Raw genomic sequence first — 17,858 nt, 5'->3', positions numbered from 1 at the left:
GAGTGAAATGTAATTACCTATTCAGGCTGAACCGTTGCGGAATCGGTTGTTGTATTTGAGTTGCTAAATAACTGGAGCACCGATTGCATTTGATAAAAAAAATCGATTCCGAACATTATTTGACAGTATTGTCTATCTTTTCTGACATTCGACGCTGACAGAATCGTCGACGGATCAGAACAATAAAAGATATTTGTCGAAAGAATTTTTCTATTTGCAGGAGCAGAGCAAAACGTTGACTGACAAAACCCACTGCTGAATTGCCAAACAACGGTTTGTAGATTACCTAATTCAGGAAAAGCTACTGTAAAAATTTGGAATCGAATGACGATACTTTCAAGTATCGATACTACGACTACTATTATATCGAAAGTATCAGTACCTGCATTCGATACCAGTATCGATTCTAAGTATCGATGTATTTTAATATCGAAACGTCCCTACATGTGTGAAACATTTACCAACAAATCAACGAAATGCTAGTTTATCTCGGTATGGACAATATTTTAATCCGCCTAGTCGCATTTGCGTTTACTGAGCAAGCTTAATTCTCTTGTGCTTGTCTTTTGGCCAGCGTGTAAAAATGCGTGCCACCGCTAAACGCACTCCTCGACAGAATGGAAAAGCATAAAAAACGTCAAAATACGATCAAAACAAAGTTGAGCGCGCGCAAATTCGTTGGTGCACTGGTTATGTGTTATTGGTTTTGTGATTTAAGCTTTAAGTGCAAGTTATTGATAAAAACGATTGTCATCCTTACCAGCAGACCTTATAGGTTTATTGCGTGTTCGTTTGACTATTTTTAGTTGCAAAATGTCTATTCTATTGGCGGATATTGATGCAACTTGTTCATCACTCGGCTGGGATGATGGCTGTAAATATCATATGGAGCCGGATGCAATTCAAGGCTTAAAACATCTGATTTGGATTCTCAAACGCGATGGAGAGGATCACGAATACCGCAGGTACGTTGGTCAGAAGAAGATAATGCAGACGGATCTGATTCCGATGCTCATGAGCAACTTCGACAGCGCTGAGGTGGCCGATGTACTGTTGAGATTGATAGTGAATTTGACCTATCCGCCGTTGTTGTTGTATAGCGGTAACTATCCGAAAGATGCCGTCGGAAGGCGTAACTTTTTGCACTTGGTAGAAATCTGCCAATGTTACAAAGAGGCGTTTGCTGTTCAGCAGGCTTGGGCAGCACTCGGTGATCGACTGCAGAAGGTGTTACAAGTGGTAGGTTCTTAGCGAATATCAACAGTAACAGCAAAATGTGTAAATTTAAAATTTGATTTCTAGGATTGGGCAGAACGAGTTGAAGATCAAGAGTTGATAATAGAACGTATCCTTACGCTCACAAGGAATGTACTTCAAGTTCCATCTAACATCGATTTGGAGAAACGTTTTGATAATGATGCTAGTTTGCATGATCAGGTTTTATGGGCATTGCATCAGACTGGAGTGCTCGATTTGATCTTGTATATTCTTGGTTCGGAGCATGAACATCAATACCATCTACACGCATTGGAGATCATATGCCTAATCTATAGGGAGCAATCTGCTTCTAGTTTGGCTGATGCATCGTTGCAGCGTAGTGCAACTGAAAAACATCGCGACGAGTTAGAACTGCTCAGCGCTAGAAAGCGAGAAAAAGCCAAACATCAGATTCGGATTCCAACTGTTCGACATTCGCGATTTGGTGGTACTTATGTGGTTGAAAATATGAAATCAATTTCGGACAATGATTTGATTTGTCATCAATCGCTGCAAAAGGCATTGAAGATGGAGTTTGATGCAGATAAAAAACCAGTGAAAAAATCGTTTCGACATGTGCAGGAAACAGGTTCGGTTGAACGAAAGAGTGCTTTTTCAGTGCGATTGTTTTTACGCGAATATTGTATAGAAATTTTGCGATCTTCCTACAATAATCTGGTCAGACAAGTGCGGAGAGTACTGGAGCGTACTGCTGGCCAGGAAGCAGGAGGCGGCCACGATGATTCATATCTGTTGTGGGCGATTCGCTTCTTTATGGAATTCAACAGGGCAAACGGTTTCAAACTTGAGTTAGTAGGGTAAGTCACATTCATTTCAATACTATCTGAAGAAACAACATTTTGGTCTTAGCGGTTATAACATAGCTCTTTGGATGTAACCTTTGGTTTAGGCAAGATATGTTCCTTCCTCCCATCGCCATGAGTAGACTTTTCCCAAGCACTAAGCGAGTGATCAATTTGCTATCATCTTTAGGTTCAGGATCAGTAGCTTGGCTTCTCGACTTTTGAAGTCAACCAAGTAGATGCAGCGTGAGGTAGCCACCAATGTAGTTGCGTTGATTGGTATTTTTCACCTATGCTGGAAGTGCTGCAGGCTTGAGGAAAATTGTCTCACCATTTTATAGATGATCGCATCTTACTATACGGTGTAGTAAGCCTTTCTTTAGATGAAATCTTATATTAGTAGACTAAGTGTCGTCAAGAACACCATAATTTTGCTCAGAGTCCAAGCACGCATAGTACACTGAGTGCATGCTGCTCTGAAAATCTAGCGAAATTGTCTTAGAGCATCTGCGGCTGCTCGTTCAGTGAGCCATTTGCGCGACTTCCGGAGGGTTAACAGGTCAAGTGATATCCTATGGCATTTATGTTTTGACAGTGCACTACACTGGTGTAGTGGGTGCTACACTCATTGAAACTTGGGAGTAATCAGCCTTACTTCTACCTAACACAATTACTTGATCCCGGTTTTCACTGCTTTCTTCAGCTTTATTTTGGTGGCTCAGGTATCGGATATAATGCATTGATATGAATGAAAAAAATACAACTAGTGGTCCGGAAGGCATCGATGGTCCAGTTGGAGCGTCCTTTTATTGAATCGTCTTATCTTCTTGATATGTTTGGCAGCAGGTGGGGAAAAGGTATACTGGTATAGTTAAGTATATTTTATGATTATACATTCACATTAATAGATTTAAGGAATATGTAAGTAAAGAAAAGTATTCGAGGGTTGGGTGTCGCGGATCGGTATATCAGGTGGTCTTCCGTGCGCTTGCAGAACATCCTTAAGTTTTGCTCTGGCTGCACCAGGATCTGAATCAGGCTCTGACCATGAGCAAACTATATCGTCAATATCTAGGTAACCTTTGCCACAATGATACTGGGCGCTCTCGGCAAGCCCTATATGTAAGTGGTGAGCATTGCTGTTGTAGTTGTTTGGCATCAATCTTGACGTGAAACGATTAAAATCTCATGGCAGGTCAAATCTCTTGAATCAAGGTTTAAATGAAACCTTTGGAATACTAGAACACATCTACCGTCCCTTACCTCGACTGCTTTTTGTTTAGGAACATTGAGAAATTTGCTATATCTGATAGGTCTCTCGAAAACATTTTCGTCAGTCGCACCTTTTTTGGTGAGGGATCCACACAAATGGGGCATAAGGAAATAACGGACATTTGGCATAACGGTTGTTTGGCATAATGGTCATTTGGCATAATTTTGAGAATTGATCATACTGAAGGTAAAATTATGCCAAATGACCATTATGCTAAACAACCGTTATGCCAAATGTCCATTACGCCAAATGACCTTATACCCAATGGCTTTATGCCAAATGGCTTGCTCCCATACAAATGTCATCTGGAATGATTGGTCAGCCAAAGCATAAAGAGTCCTTCGTATTTATAATAGGAAATATCTCGACAATTTTCTTTCAAAGAGAATTTTGACATTTGGCTTTTACGCCGTAATCATATGTTTGTCGAGATATGAAGTAGTTAGATCAAAATTAGGCAATCCATTAGACGTTTGTTTGACAATTCAGCGGTGGGTTCTGTCAACAAGTCTACTCCTGCGAACAGAAAAACTCGTCCGACAAATAACTTTGTTAGTCCGATTCGTTTGATGTTGGATCGAGTCAACGATATTGTCGGACGTCGCACCCCTCGGAGTAACGTCAGAATAAGTAAACAAGAAATAATCAGCTGATCAGAAACGTCTCATGGATTGCCTAATTAATCAGTGAGTTAAGTTGCAGCGGGTATCCTTAATGGAGTTTAGTATTGATGGCCTAGGTAGCGTTAAGTAGTCATAATAGAGGGGCACGCGTTTTGTATGCACTTCTAAGACGTGTGGTGCTTCGAAATAGTTGATAACTAGCGAATTTATAATTTCCCAGTCATAAATCGGAGTGAAAGCTGATAGATCCGTTCAGAGCGACAAAACACTCCAGCTAAGGCTAATTGAGTTGAATGAATTCAGCCAAGGGTTACATGCAAACACCGTTACTTTCATACGTAATTATCGATGAGATGGTTTTTTTGTACAATTTGATCAAATCGAGTGGATGAGCACCCAACGATGTTCCAGTTATCAAGCGAAGCAACTAACTACTCACTGCTGGCATTTTTGATTCAGATAACCATCATGTTTACGGATGGAAGTGCTTCTCTAATATTCTAGCCTGGTGTTCTAAGTATGTATAGCAAACATAAAGATGTGACACAAGGTGCTAAAAGCACATTAAAATCCTATCAATCCTATTTTTTATTCGATCGTCTGCTCTAAAGATATCACTAAGAGGCCGTGCATAAATGACGTGGCGTATTGACAGTTGGCAAAGAGCGTGAAGAAGGCTCGACAAACATATGATTACAGCTCAAAAGCCATTTGCCAAAATTCACTTCGGGGGGAAATTCCGGACGAATCGTAAATCGGCCCGCACAGGCGTTGATAGCAAATGAAAGAGAAAAGTTTTCTCTTTTGTTGATTGCTATGTACTTCGGCAATAACTGTTTATCCTCAATGTGAATTTTGACATTTGGCTTTTGAGCCCTAATCATACGTTTGTCGGGAAGTGTGTTTTAGACTATTAAGACTATTTTTTCTGAGACATTGTTTATGAATGGCCCCTAAGCAACCAATATTCCGTAATAAATATCACGTAACATCGGTGACAGAGCAGTGGGATTAAGTTCCCTCTGGGTCATGCAAAACTGAGAAGCAATTTGGGCACAGAAAACACATGTTCAGCTCAAGCCCCTAACCTAGGTTGAGGGGTTTGACGGTATTGCAAACATCTTGAAGCATATTGTGTGCATCAGTACTACAGAACCTCTGACAGACAATTGATTTAAGATGATTATAGTATTATGCCTTGATAGTGGCGCATCGAGGAGACCGAGAGGGCTTATGGGCCTTTTTATGTTTTGTGTTTTTCATACTCTGCGCCTGCCATAACTAACGCTCAACCATTAACCTGTGCGAGCTGTCGTGGCCGACTGGCGGGTCGCCGTACATTGTATTTTTTGTAACATTATTCATTGGACTAGACAAAATAGAGGACTTGACGTTACACGCTTCGAGACCAACAGGCGCAAAATTTAGTCCTCCTCCCGAGGACCGGTGTTTACTTGGCCGACTGTTGCCACTTCCTCTGATTTTGTAAATTTTGTCTCGCGAAACGGACCAAAATCTCCTAAGCTATAAACTGCAGTACTATCAGCCCGCCAAAAAAACATGTTGCTATAATGTAATGCACATTCATACTCAACACATCTTCGATGGTGAACATAGCTTCAAAACAAAACCTCACAGCAAGTGCTATTTTGCTAATCACGACTCGATTAAAGTAGTTCTCAAATCCGCAACTTTATATGTAGAAACGAGTATTCTCCAACCCCTCAACCATCCAGAATCGGAGCAGGGAATGAGAAAACGTGATGGACTTTGTAAAGAGAAATTTGTACACATGAATAAATAGGGTTTATTATCTTTTCTTCCGCTGCACAAGATTAACTTACTAACTAAATGAACTGAAATGTAAGGGCTTTCGAAGTTCTTCTTGGTAGGAAGGGACAACATTGTATCATCATGAAGACTTGTGAACTGGCACACCTTCCATGTAAAACGTGGAATCAAGTTAAAACGAAAACATTTACCTAGCCTTCTCGTGCTGTGAATGAATCGCGTTAGCATGTAAGAACCACCTATCCTTGAACTGAATGAATCGTTGGTTGGTTGGTTGGTTGGTGTGCAGATTTTGTTCAGTTTCTACATAGTCTGTGTCTAGTACTCTTGGCTATCCTATGTTGCCCCAAGTAGCAATAATAGCGAACGTAAAAAATTAACCTTTTCCTGCTTATGGTGTGGTGTAGAGTACCTCAACTTTAAATAACTATAATTTTTGGTTTCCACAAGATTTGTTTACAAAACTAAGTCAGCTTGATAACTGGGGTTATCACCTTTGATTTGAGCATTCACAATAGTTAATTTTATCAATAGAACTGAAATTATTGGACTTGAATTGGTCAAAGTTAAAGGTAAAAAATGTAGCTTTGATTTAACTTCGTTGTCTTGCAATATAATTGAAAACTGAGCTAAAGCCTATTAATTTAGACTGTTCTCAGCCATCTTTTTCTCCATGCAATTGGAGTATTGTAAATATTCTCGGCATGGGAATGTAAAAATTGAGCAGCTTGTAGCACCGCGAAAGAAGCACATATCTTGATCAAAACAGTTCTAAGGGCAACTAGTTTTGGAACTCTATATACGATAGTGAAAAGTTGGTCAAGAAAGGACTAAACCAATGTAAATTATAGTTCCTATATTCATAGTTAGGCGAAGAACAAATTATGAAAGGTGTTTTTGTGTTGTTGATTTTAACGTTAGGCCGTCAACACCAGGTTTACTAAGATAAACGGGGAAGCACCGGAAAATGAACTAGTAGAATGTAGTGAAAATTAAGCGGTTACAACATCGCTGAATTTAGAAAATCTAATTTTGTTCATTTGTCTAAAATGTGCTTTAAAGTCTTGAAAATGTCTTGTCCAAAAAATCGAAAGCGACATTAGTTGCAAAATGTTTAAAACATGAAAACATTACCGCGTTTTTTTTCAAACTACATTTTTTTAGCTGGACGGAAACGTAACACACACAAATTATTGTTAATCATTTTGAATGTTTCTCAATATATTCATTGAATTCTCCAGCGACTTATGTAGAATTTTATTTTTTTATTGTTTAATTTTTTAATCAACTGTTTTGTGTAGATTTTTATGACATCTTCAGCGTTTTGTTTTCACCGCGCATTTCCAAAAACAATTTAAAAAAATATCGAAAAATATTCAATTGTTATAAGGAAACGAAAAAACTTTAGTTTTAAGTTAAAAATTGCGTAAGATTAGCTACCAATTGACCTATCGACCCTCAATGTCTCCTATAAGCAGATCGTCACCTGTCCCTCTCACCGAACGGGCCAAATTTCTCTCGTTATCTATTTTTAGGTCCAGTGGACTGCGCTCACGGCTTGAGATATTTATTATCACTGTTTGCCCCCTTACCTAACTTTTTTTGACGTGAGTCTTTGTTTTTTTCCTTTTCAAGGATTGGAGGCTGCGTCGGTGATCACAATACTGTTGGGAATATGTGATGACATCATCACAGTTTCTCCATGGCGGAGTGGTTAACGCACCCAAATAGAGAGCGGGAGATCGCAGGTTCGATTCCTGCTTGAGGACATATCTTTTCTCAGTGTTTCTTATAAAAAGGTGGATTTTCACCGTTTCTTTATTCTCACCGTTCCAGTCATTCTTTCTCTGTCTGTTTTCCAGTGGACACGTTCATAAAGAACCTTCACTATAAAAACCGGAAAAAATCTATCCGATTCTTACAAAGTACTTTTTAGCCGACTTTTAATCTTGAACGTTTCGATATACGGATGCTCCTGCGTATGATTTATTTATTTTTAATCGATTTTTATACTGGAGGTGTCGAGTTTTACAGGCGTGAACTTTTTAAGCGACTCTTACGCTAAAGGATCTCTGTTCGATTTTTACGATTGAAGTTTTTTCCGATTTTTATAATCTAATACATTTGAATCGGATTTTACGATACTCGTTCTGTCCTTGCGCCTTTTATTATTTTTATCAGTCTTTCAAATTTACAAACGTGGTCTCAATCATTAATCCACCTTCAGTTGGACCAATAAAAAAGGCTCTTATTCACACGTTCCATGGCGACATGACCAGGATCTCTAGTGATACGGGGAACTCTCTTCTAGTAACTGAACCATGAGCTGAAAATTAACCATCAGATTCACTGTCCGCACAATCATTCAAGAATACACGCAACTAAAATCAAATCGATTTTATTCGGGCGAAGAACCATACACGCTAACATACGCAACAAACATGATAACATACAAACGCTTGAGCTTCGTACACGCACCACTACGCCCGCCGCGAGCTCACAAATATGAAAGCACCTCAGTGATTTAGCGAACGTTTTAATACTTATAACCTACAAACACACGTGCTCGTGCAATCATAACTCGGTCACGTCCGAAAGATCTTTACATTGACACACACGTTAACATACAAACGCTCGAGCCCTTCGCGATCATCCACGCATACCTATGCGTGCGAACTCGTAAACATGATAACACCCCTGTGACTAAGTGAACGTTTTAGCACTTCTACATTCACAAACGTGGTCTGAAGAGTGTTCCTACAAAAGCCCGTGTTCGTGCGATGAATCGGTCACGGTCGGAAGTACCTTCGGTTGGACAAATAGAAAAATGACACTCATATCCACAAAACAACACGGGTGACATGACCGGGAACTTTAGTGATGTAGAACTCTCTCGCTTTTAGCATCTGAGCCGTACACTATTATTAAATTCAATTTATACATGCGAAGTTACATACACGCCAGCACATGCGACATACAAATGCTTATGCAATCGAACCCGTTAACGTACAAACGCTCGAACCTTTGCGATGATACACGCGATCGTGAAGTCCCTACGCCCGCACATATTTCAACTGTACAATGAATATAACATTCAGAATCACGGCCCGTTGCAATTGGTCTTAAGCTGTGTTTTAGTTGGTAGCATTTCCCGTCTCATTTGCAATTTTAGTGAGGGATTCTAACGGGGAGCCCTACCGAGACTCTAGCTCTACAGCTCCAATAGGACAATTCTCGAAAAGAAATAAACTTATCTGAAACATTTGTCACCAAAAAAAAAAGCTTGATGTAATTAATTGTTTATAATTATTATAAACGAATATAAATTATAATCATACTCTGTTGCGTTTCGGCTTCGCCTCATCAGAAACCGACACTAACTTATTGTCGGAATAGATTAGCGCCGGCTTGACGCAAATCCCTTAAAACTAAAACACTCAAATATAGCATAATAAATTATAAACTATTTATTTTTTGTGAAAAAAGTTTCATTAAAAATTGATAAACTTCATTTAAGAAAACCTTTGAAAATCCAAATCTCAATTTTCTCGCATTAAAAGGTATATGATACCTTAATATGTTTTCATTCGTGGAAGAATATGTATCGACTTGAAAGTATTCTTACATCTATTGGAATGCAATCCTAAATTCCGTACGGTTGGTATGCTTAGGTATGTACTTAAATTGCAACATTGTGACGACTGCGGATTAAAGTTGAACTGTAGGTACGCAATACAATTCAAAACAACTCTGGCAACTGAGGTAAACATGGAATCACCAACAAATTAGAAGCTTGGTATGATTAAAGTATCCGTAAATTTATGTCTTATGTATAATTAAACCCCCCGAACAACGAGCATGCAAACTTCCAAATGAACGAACGAACGTTGCAAGGATTGACTCGGAATGGAGGCACAAAACCACAACTCGCATTATTCTGGCGTACCACCAACTAACACTATAGTAGTTAGTTACATCCGCCAAACTGCGTCTTCCTGTGCCGATCTGCCACAATGCCGCATGCACTGTAATCTTTCGAATTTCCTCCCGGTAGTCTAGGTTTGCCGCAATGGGAACCGAAAACAACGGTAGACACAAACAATGCACGCCTGGCGAAGAAGATTTCCCCCATGGCGAAAGGGGGCTTATTTAGCATTAATATGCTATCAAAATTCAAACAACCCTGGCTGCATAAAGCTTGGACAAAGTGGTGGCAAAGGTATGCTTGATAGGATGATTTAAGGCGGAAGCAAAAAATTCTTACGTTATACTGTGCGTGCATAGTGTGACTTTTGGAGAATAATTTCAGTTATATTTTCTTTGAATGATGACTGACTGACAGAAATGTACCTGTGACATCAATTCAGACAACAGACATAAATATGCGAAGCAGTTAAAAAATATCAACATAACGCACAGCCACAAGATTTATAATAGTAAGTGCTGTTCGCGGGAAAAAGCTACATATACAGACGCAGACAAACGTTTAGGTTCACCAGATAAAATGTTCATAAAAATCATGCATATCGTCGCGGTTGTGTTATCTTATGACAAACGCTTTTTTGGTATATACTGAGTAAGATATACCACATCACTTGTCTAAAAAATCTCTAGAAAGTGGCGTTTTCAGAATTTCGACATTCTGCTCGGTTATTGTTTTTATGTGTAAAATCTCAAAACAGAAATACACAAATTATGGGAAAATACAGTTTAAGTTTTAATCTGGAAATATAGCACATCTGGCAACACTGCAAGAAAAAATAACAATTTTTCTAGATTCCCTGACTCATTTCCTTCAAAATGGATCTCAACGATTGTTTATAGACCAAATGAAGCCAAATATATGAATAAAAGTTAATAATTGATTTTTTTATAGAAAATTTTCCATGCACGATTAAAACACGCCACAAAAATTTTGCCATCAATACACACCTATGACACGTGTGAGTGCGACTTTTGTTTACATTAATATTAAAAACACGCAACATAGTCAACCGATCTTCGTAATATTTGAGAGATTACTACAGAAGAGATAGAAGCATCAGTTGTCTCCTTTGAATTGTTTATACTACACCGGATTCTGTTTTTGCACTTTTTATACGGTTTTTTTGCACAACTTATTTTGCACGGTTTTTCAAAATAACACGATTTTTATGTATAAAATACCTATTTAGATATACCTGTTTGATGATTTGATCATCCCGTGAAAAAAAACCGTGCAAAAAAATCCGTGCTATTTCAAGAAACCGTGTAAAAAAATCCGTGTTATTTCGAGAAACCGTGAAAAAATCCGTTCTCGAAATAACCCGTGCAAAAAAATCCGTGTTATTTCGAGAAACCGTGCAAAAAAAAAATTTTTTTTAATAGGCATTTAGTAACGGCAGCTGAAAATAAATGGCGTTGGATATTTGCAATGCAAATGAGGATGATCCGGCAATGTGTAAAAATCACGTATTTTTCAATTTTAGGAAAAGAGTTGTTAATCAAAATTCAAGTTATGGTAGTTGAAAATCAATAATGTTGGACAATGGTTTTTATAGGATTGTATGCTTTTTAGATATCATCAAATAATATTCCAGTTCATATATCACATCGCATTGGCAACGGAGCAATTGGTATATGGCCAAGTTCCCCCGGGTAGTGCCACTGCACAAAGTATATTAATTTTGCTTGTTCAGTTTGATAAGCTAGAAACTGATAGCGGAGATTTTAATATGCAGGGATACGCAATACGTATTGTTTGGTCTGAGTAGATAACGACTGATGTTTCTTTTTATCAACCAATTAGTGATCTCTGATTAAATAGAGCTTTCAAAGAGTTAGGGACAGGCACAAGTCTATTTTTTAACTGAGATGGGACAAGTTGGTGCTGGACCTGTGGCCTTTGTCTGGCATGATCCATTCTCGTTGGTACGGATGTGTTCATGACTGGTTTGTGGATGAGTGGTCCTACTTACAAGTGAATTGATGACTTCGCTTGGGTGGAGATATATGTGACTTCTGATAGCTGTCGAGCTTGGGTATGTTAGCTGGTTCCAAGAAGGTGTGCAGGACTGGCATCTGCGAAAATGTTGATTGTTTCACTCGACCTTTAGTTCTTGGTAATAACAAATCACTTCCTCGGTGTGATATGTTCGAGTTAAATGCTCAGTGGTTGAACTGTGCATTCGGTTCGAGCAGATTGAGTTGTTTGGAGGATTGGTGGTCTCCGAGAGCAGATGCGAATAACTCTGAAGTATCCAATAAAGGGAGATTGTATCTGTGGAACTTAAACATATTGTCACTACTCTAGCATATTTTCCTAATGTATTGTACATCATAACAACTACCAATATCGACTATTCAGAACAGAGATTTTCAAATTCTGTTATAAGATCGAGAAGAAATATAGCACAGTTGGTCGGTGTTAAGTCAGACCTGACTAAGTGACAACATATTTATTTTCGAGAAAAACGAGTTTAAAGTTTGAATCGCAGCATCCTTTACATTATAAATGGAAATTAATTTTTGTCATAATTCTTACTTATTGTTACATATTTCAAATCTGGCAAAAGTCGAATGTAGCTGACGTAATTCTTTATCCATTGCTCTCATTTTTTATGTTTTGCGACTTAGTCCGGTCTGACTTAACACCGACCAGTTGTAGTGAATAAAGTATTTGCGAATAAGGGCCAATACAGCTGGCATCTTTTATTATATTTATTAATAGTCGATTGATCCGCTTCAGACCTATGAGACGAAAGAGAAGAATAGGAACAAGACAAAGGGCGGTTCTAATTCTAAATTGGTTTAGTATAGATATAGACGACTCAAACGCGCTGGCAGGAGAATATTTTTTAGAAGAAGACAAATTAGAGGATATCACACTTTTTGAGACACACATGCACAAAACTTTATCGTCCTCCTGAAGATCGGTGTTTAATTGGCAGATAGTCGCCATTTTGTACGATTTTGCAAAGTTTGCCTAGCGGGACGGACCGATATCCACCAAGGCATAGGTTGCAGTCGTTAAAAAAACTAGATTCGCAAAGTGTAAAATAGCGAATTTTTCAACTTTTCAGGAAAGAATTTTTAATCAAGGTGCAGTTTTGGAAATTTTAAATGCAAAGAAGGGGTCTGTCAAAATTGCAAAATGGAAAATTCTGCCACTTTTCAGGAAAGAGTATTTAATTAAGTAAAAGCCAATCAATGGGCCGTTGAAAATTGACAATTTCTGACATTTCAATTGCGCAAGAGAGTCTTTGTATCAAAATGATTTTTTTTACTTTTAACGAATTTTTTTTAATGAGAAGATAACCATTTACATGAAAAAATCGCAAAAAATGACAAATTTGATATTGTTGTCCCAGAACCGAACAATGTTTCTTACCAAACTGTATATGACAGCATACTGTTCGAAAGGTCTAGTTTTCTTTGTTCAAAAAATGTTACTAAACCGAAAATCGGCTGAAAATGACAACGTAGCTAATTTTGTTGTGGCGAAGGTCCCGAAAAATGTTTTTTTGTTTCAAAATTTCGTGTGTGCATTATTTTGTATCGCATTTGCTATAATAGTTCATTTTAAAAGTTCAAAATCACTGTAGAACAGTATAATCTACAAAAAGTTGACAAACTCTAAATAGTTGAAATATTTTTCCATTTGAACTATTGCTTTTCAACGAACAATAACTTCTTTTAACGAATAAAAAACTTACATTTTTCTAAAAAAAACTCCTCGAAAAATTGCCCCCTTGTGCATTTAAAATGTCCAACAGTATTCATTGTTAAATACCATAACCAAATAGCTGTTAATAAAAAAATTCAGATTTTTTTTGCACGGTTTCTCAACTAGCACGGATTTTTTTGCACGGTTTATCAAAATAACACGGATTTTTTTTGCACGGTTTCACAAAATAGCATGGTTTTTTGCACGGTTTCTCGAAATAACACGGATTTTTTTGCACGGTTTCTCGAAATAGCACGTATTTTTTTTACACGGTTTCTTGAAATAACACGGTTTTTTTTGCACGGAACGCATCCCCCGTGCAAAAAAAGAATTTGGTGTATTCATAAGTTTCAAGATATTCAATCTCAAACTTTAAAAATCGTTTTTCTCGAAATATGCTTAATGGCGCTTGTCATAAGATAGCGACTATATGTCGGTCTACCATGATATTTTTATCGTTGTGGAAGTATGGCTGCCAGATTTGAAATATGCAACAAAAGGCAAGAATTATAGCAAAAAGTATTTTCCAATTATCATGTAAGGGGTGTTGCGATTCAAACTTAAAACTAGTTTTTCTCGAAATCAATAAATTGTTACTAAGTCCGGTCTGACTTAGCATCGACCATATGCAGTGGATGAAAATTTAATTTTATGGGCGACGTGATAAAATGTATTGTTGGCGTTTAGCTCAGTTTTCGTTTTCTTTTCCAGATATTTTAATCACTCTTATCAGATGAATGTGGTCAGATCGGTTAAATGGATTCTAATAGCTTTCTCATATCTACTACCAGAACATATTATTGGTCGCTAGAAGCAATTTAGTTCACGGAATAGAAATAAATCCATGAATTTGAGTTTACGGGAGGTTGATTAAAACGTGTAGAAAAAGTTAATAAAATTGGGAACAATTTGTACCCGATTTTATAAAATTTTTCTTTCTTTCCGACATACAATCTTTCAATTGTATTCAATCAAGGTCTTTTTTTCAATACGTTTTTTCACACGGCATTGGCGAAAGCTATCTACACCAAAGTTCCTTTTTTGCATGGCATGTTACAAAAAAATCTTAATACTAAAATATTATCGTAAAAAGTAATTTACCTAGAACTAAAACTTATCATCATAATAATTATCATCACTTTAATGTTTATTTTTTCTAAGATTCTTGTATTTAATTATGATGTAATATATTTGAGTATATTTATCTACATTTTTACAGTTATCTGAATTTAAAATAGAACGAAATTTCTAGGAAATTTTAATTGGTGTATAATTAACCTAGGATGAGAGTATAAGAAGATAAATCTAATTAAATGTTGAGAGACACTGATTAAAAAAATGGTAGACAAGTTTCATGTAGACAGGTTCGCGGTAAGCAAGGATGTCTTAGACAGGAACATGAATTAGTCTTCCTCGGATTTGTAAAAATTACTAATAGAGATCTGGCTTCACGATATTCAATGCACCACCACACAGCATGCTCAATGGCGTGGTAACTCTTACCGCAAGCAAAATGATTATCCTCTGCAAGCCTAATACGGGGAAGATGAGCATCTAAAATACAGTGGGGACCCTATTTTAACAGCACCCGACTTTATCAGCCCCTGATTTTATCAGCACTTTGACTCGATTTTATCAGCTTCATATGAAAATTGATAGTAGTTAGTTTGATGGGCTCTAGCAGACGAACCAAGTTGAATTCGAGTAAATCCTTTCTTGGGCATATATTTCATATCTTAGAGATCCGAAAAATGCAAAAATAAAAATATTTTTTTTTAAATTTTGCACTGTCAGACCCCCTTAAGGGGAACTTAAAGTAAATAATCAGAAAAGGTTGCGAGGCTATATCTAAGGACCAAAGAAGAATATTTTAAGAGCTTCGGTTTATTAAAAAGACAGAAAAACATATGTCCCGATTTTATCAATGTCCCTGTTTATCAGCATAAAATTCTCCAAGGGGCTGATAAAAACGGGTCTTTACTGTATAATGATTGGACATGAGCCTAGACATCAAACGGATGAATCAAAAATTTGTTTCAATTTACCGAACTGCCAGCTGTGAAAATTCAACAACCAACATTACGATTGTTTAAAACAAATATTTGTTGAGTACATTTTAAATGGAAGCAATAATAACCTAATAATTCAGTTTATTTCAAAGTTCACAGTTTGTCAAAGCAAACCAAAACTAGTTTGTGTTCGATGAATGACGGCGCCGAAGGTTGAGTGGTAAGCGTGACCGCCACCCATCCCAGTTGGTCTGGGTTCAATCCCAGCCGAGGTCGTTGAGATTTTTCTGAGGTGAAAAAATCTGGGGTCACGTCTTCCTTCAGAAGGGAAGTAAAGGTTCCATGAGTTTGATGGATCGATATCTAGACTCTATAGTTACTAACAAATATCCCTAACATTCCCTACTCCTCCCGTGATGCTTGTGTAGTGCGCAGCCTCTAGCAAAAGCAAGTATCGGACAAAAATTCCTTCCCTTTCTAAAGGTTACGTAATGCGACGAGCCGTAAAAATGTACTTTATAAAAAAACAATCTTGTCTGTCGCGGTAGCACGTGGAACGATATCACATTCGGTTCTCTGGCGGTGTAAAGAAATCGACTGTACAGTTCGAGATAGTAATTTCAACTGTTTTATTCTTCCTTTTATTTAACAATAGGATACCAATTGCTACCAAATTTTGAATGTGTATTTGTGTTTGATCATTGTAAGCGAAATCAGTGATAATTTTATAGCAAGATTTAATGCTACCTTACATGCTCAATTGTAGGGTAGGATATTTGTGTTTACTTTTAATTCATATATAGATTTGTAGTTCATAGAAAATTATAGTTTTAGGGTTACAATTTAGTTAAGAGCAAATTAGTTTTAAGGTAAATTAACAATTATTGGTAATGACCAGCGTTCGTAACACTTTCCTTCCGCGATGTACGTTCGGACCTGGCTGGCGCCGGTATTGATCAATACACATTTTAGGATTACCAGGAGTTGCACATTGAAAGATGTTTCGCTGCTCCGAAGCATAATTATCTACTGATTCCTTGGGCAACATCAGCTAGTCCAGATCGATAACGGAGTAGCAACCAGGGGTGGTCGCACAAGCTCAAGCAAACCAAAACTATGCTTGTGCAAATTTTGGATTACCCTTTTCAGTTTTTTGTCATGAAGCAAGGAAAATATTACAATCGATGGTAATGAAAGAGTAATAATAATACCTAAGAATCGTACTCAAGAGGAACGAGCATGACGTAGTGGACGAATAAATTTTCTCGTACGAACTTCATCTGGGTTCGATTCCCAAACCCGCGTGTACAGTTAGAGATTTTTCAAATAAGAAAAATTAAACGGTTGTGAGCAGGACACGGCCACGGTGACATTGGAAATGTAGTATGCAATATAATTCGCGATTGAATTTTAATCTATCGCAATTATCGACTCGCGTTCTAGCTTACTCTCCTGCTCACATATGTAAGAATTTGCTATACATCCTTGCCATTAAAATTTGAAACTAAAGCAATAAACTTAGTCCATGTTCTGCAGCTTTTGATTTATACAGATGTTTCAATGTGAAACTAGTACTGAAATAATTACATCCCCAGTATAGAGGTTTGTTTCGTAATTTAAATTAGTTTTGTTTTAAAAGCTAAATTGGTATACACCACCGTTCTGTTTGTTGCTTAATTTAAGCACGTTTAGAACTGTTTTTTTTTTAATATATAGGGCAGGACATATACTCAGACTGGGTAAACTGGGGTACTCAACATTTTCGATACGCACGAATCAAATAGCCGCGATTTTAATCTTTTAAGCGGAACGAGTACCTTAATAAATCAAATCTTTACAACACGTGCCGAAATGAGCAAGAGAGTGTACGGGTGCAAATACATCGAGTTTCAATGTATCCCCCGAGGCTCAAAACTTAAAAACCGATTCTAAATTTGAGAACCGTCGGTTTGTTTTTTGCTGAAATTTGAAAAATCTAGTGTCGAAAAAAGCATCGTGGTACTAGATTCATCGCAACGGCATACTCTCAACTAGCACAGACACTGAGTACCGTTCTCTCCAGTTGTGGTGAGCAAAGCGGTACGCTCGCTTTGCATAATTTAAATAGGTATACCTGTCGGCCACTGCTATCGTCTCCGCTTCGACGTTCGACCAGAGAATGAGCTCATCTGAGCAATGCTGAAAGTTATATATCCAAGGAAGACGTCAGTGGCAAAACCAATACAGTCAATCAAAACCATGCAAGGGAGACATCACGAACGCTTGGCCGCTGAATGCCTAGTTGCCTGTTGTCGTCCTCCACCCCCAGCGGTAGCAGTGTTCAAATGCAGCACTCGTCGCAGCGCTTTATCTTAACATGCCTAGCTGCTGCTGCTATTCTTTATGGCTCCACGTTTG

At 37.7% G+C, this 17,858-nt stretch overlaps 1 protein-coding gene across 1 annotated transcript in view; it reads left to right on the top strand.

Annotated features, from left to right (window-relative positions):
- Window positions 1–669: 669 nt before the first annotated feature.
- LOC131676224 (protein timeless homolog) overlaps window positions 670–17,858 on the top strand; it is a 229,351-nt gene continuing 212,162 nt past the window's right edge. Inside the window, exons 1-2 of the mRNA XM_058955348.1 lie at window positions 670–1,239; window positions 1,303–2,075. Coding sequence (XP_058811331.1) covers window positions 814–1,239; window positions 1,303–2,075 — 1,199 coding nt within the window. The 5' untranslated portion in view covers window positions 670–813. The remainder of the gene's footprint in view (window positions 1,240–1,302; window positions 2,076–17,858) is intronic.

The sequence above is a fragment of the Topomyia yanbarensis genome, chromosome 1 (genome assembly GCF_030247195.1).
Source record: "Topomyia yanbarensis strain Yona2022 chromosome 1, ASM3024719v1, whole genome shotgun sequence".
NCBI classification, from domain to species: domain Eukaryota; kingdom Metazoa; phylum Arthropoda; class Insecta; order Diptera; family Culicidae; genus Topomyia; species Topomyia yanbarensis.
The sequence above is the reverse complement of the archived record's forward strand: the minus strand, read 5'-3'. Positions and strand labels throughout refer to the sequence as shown.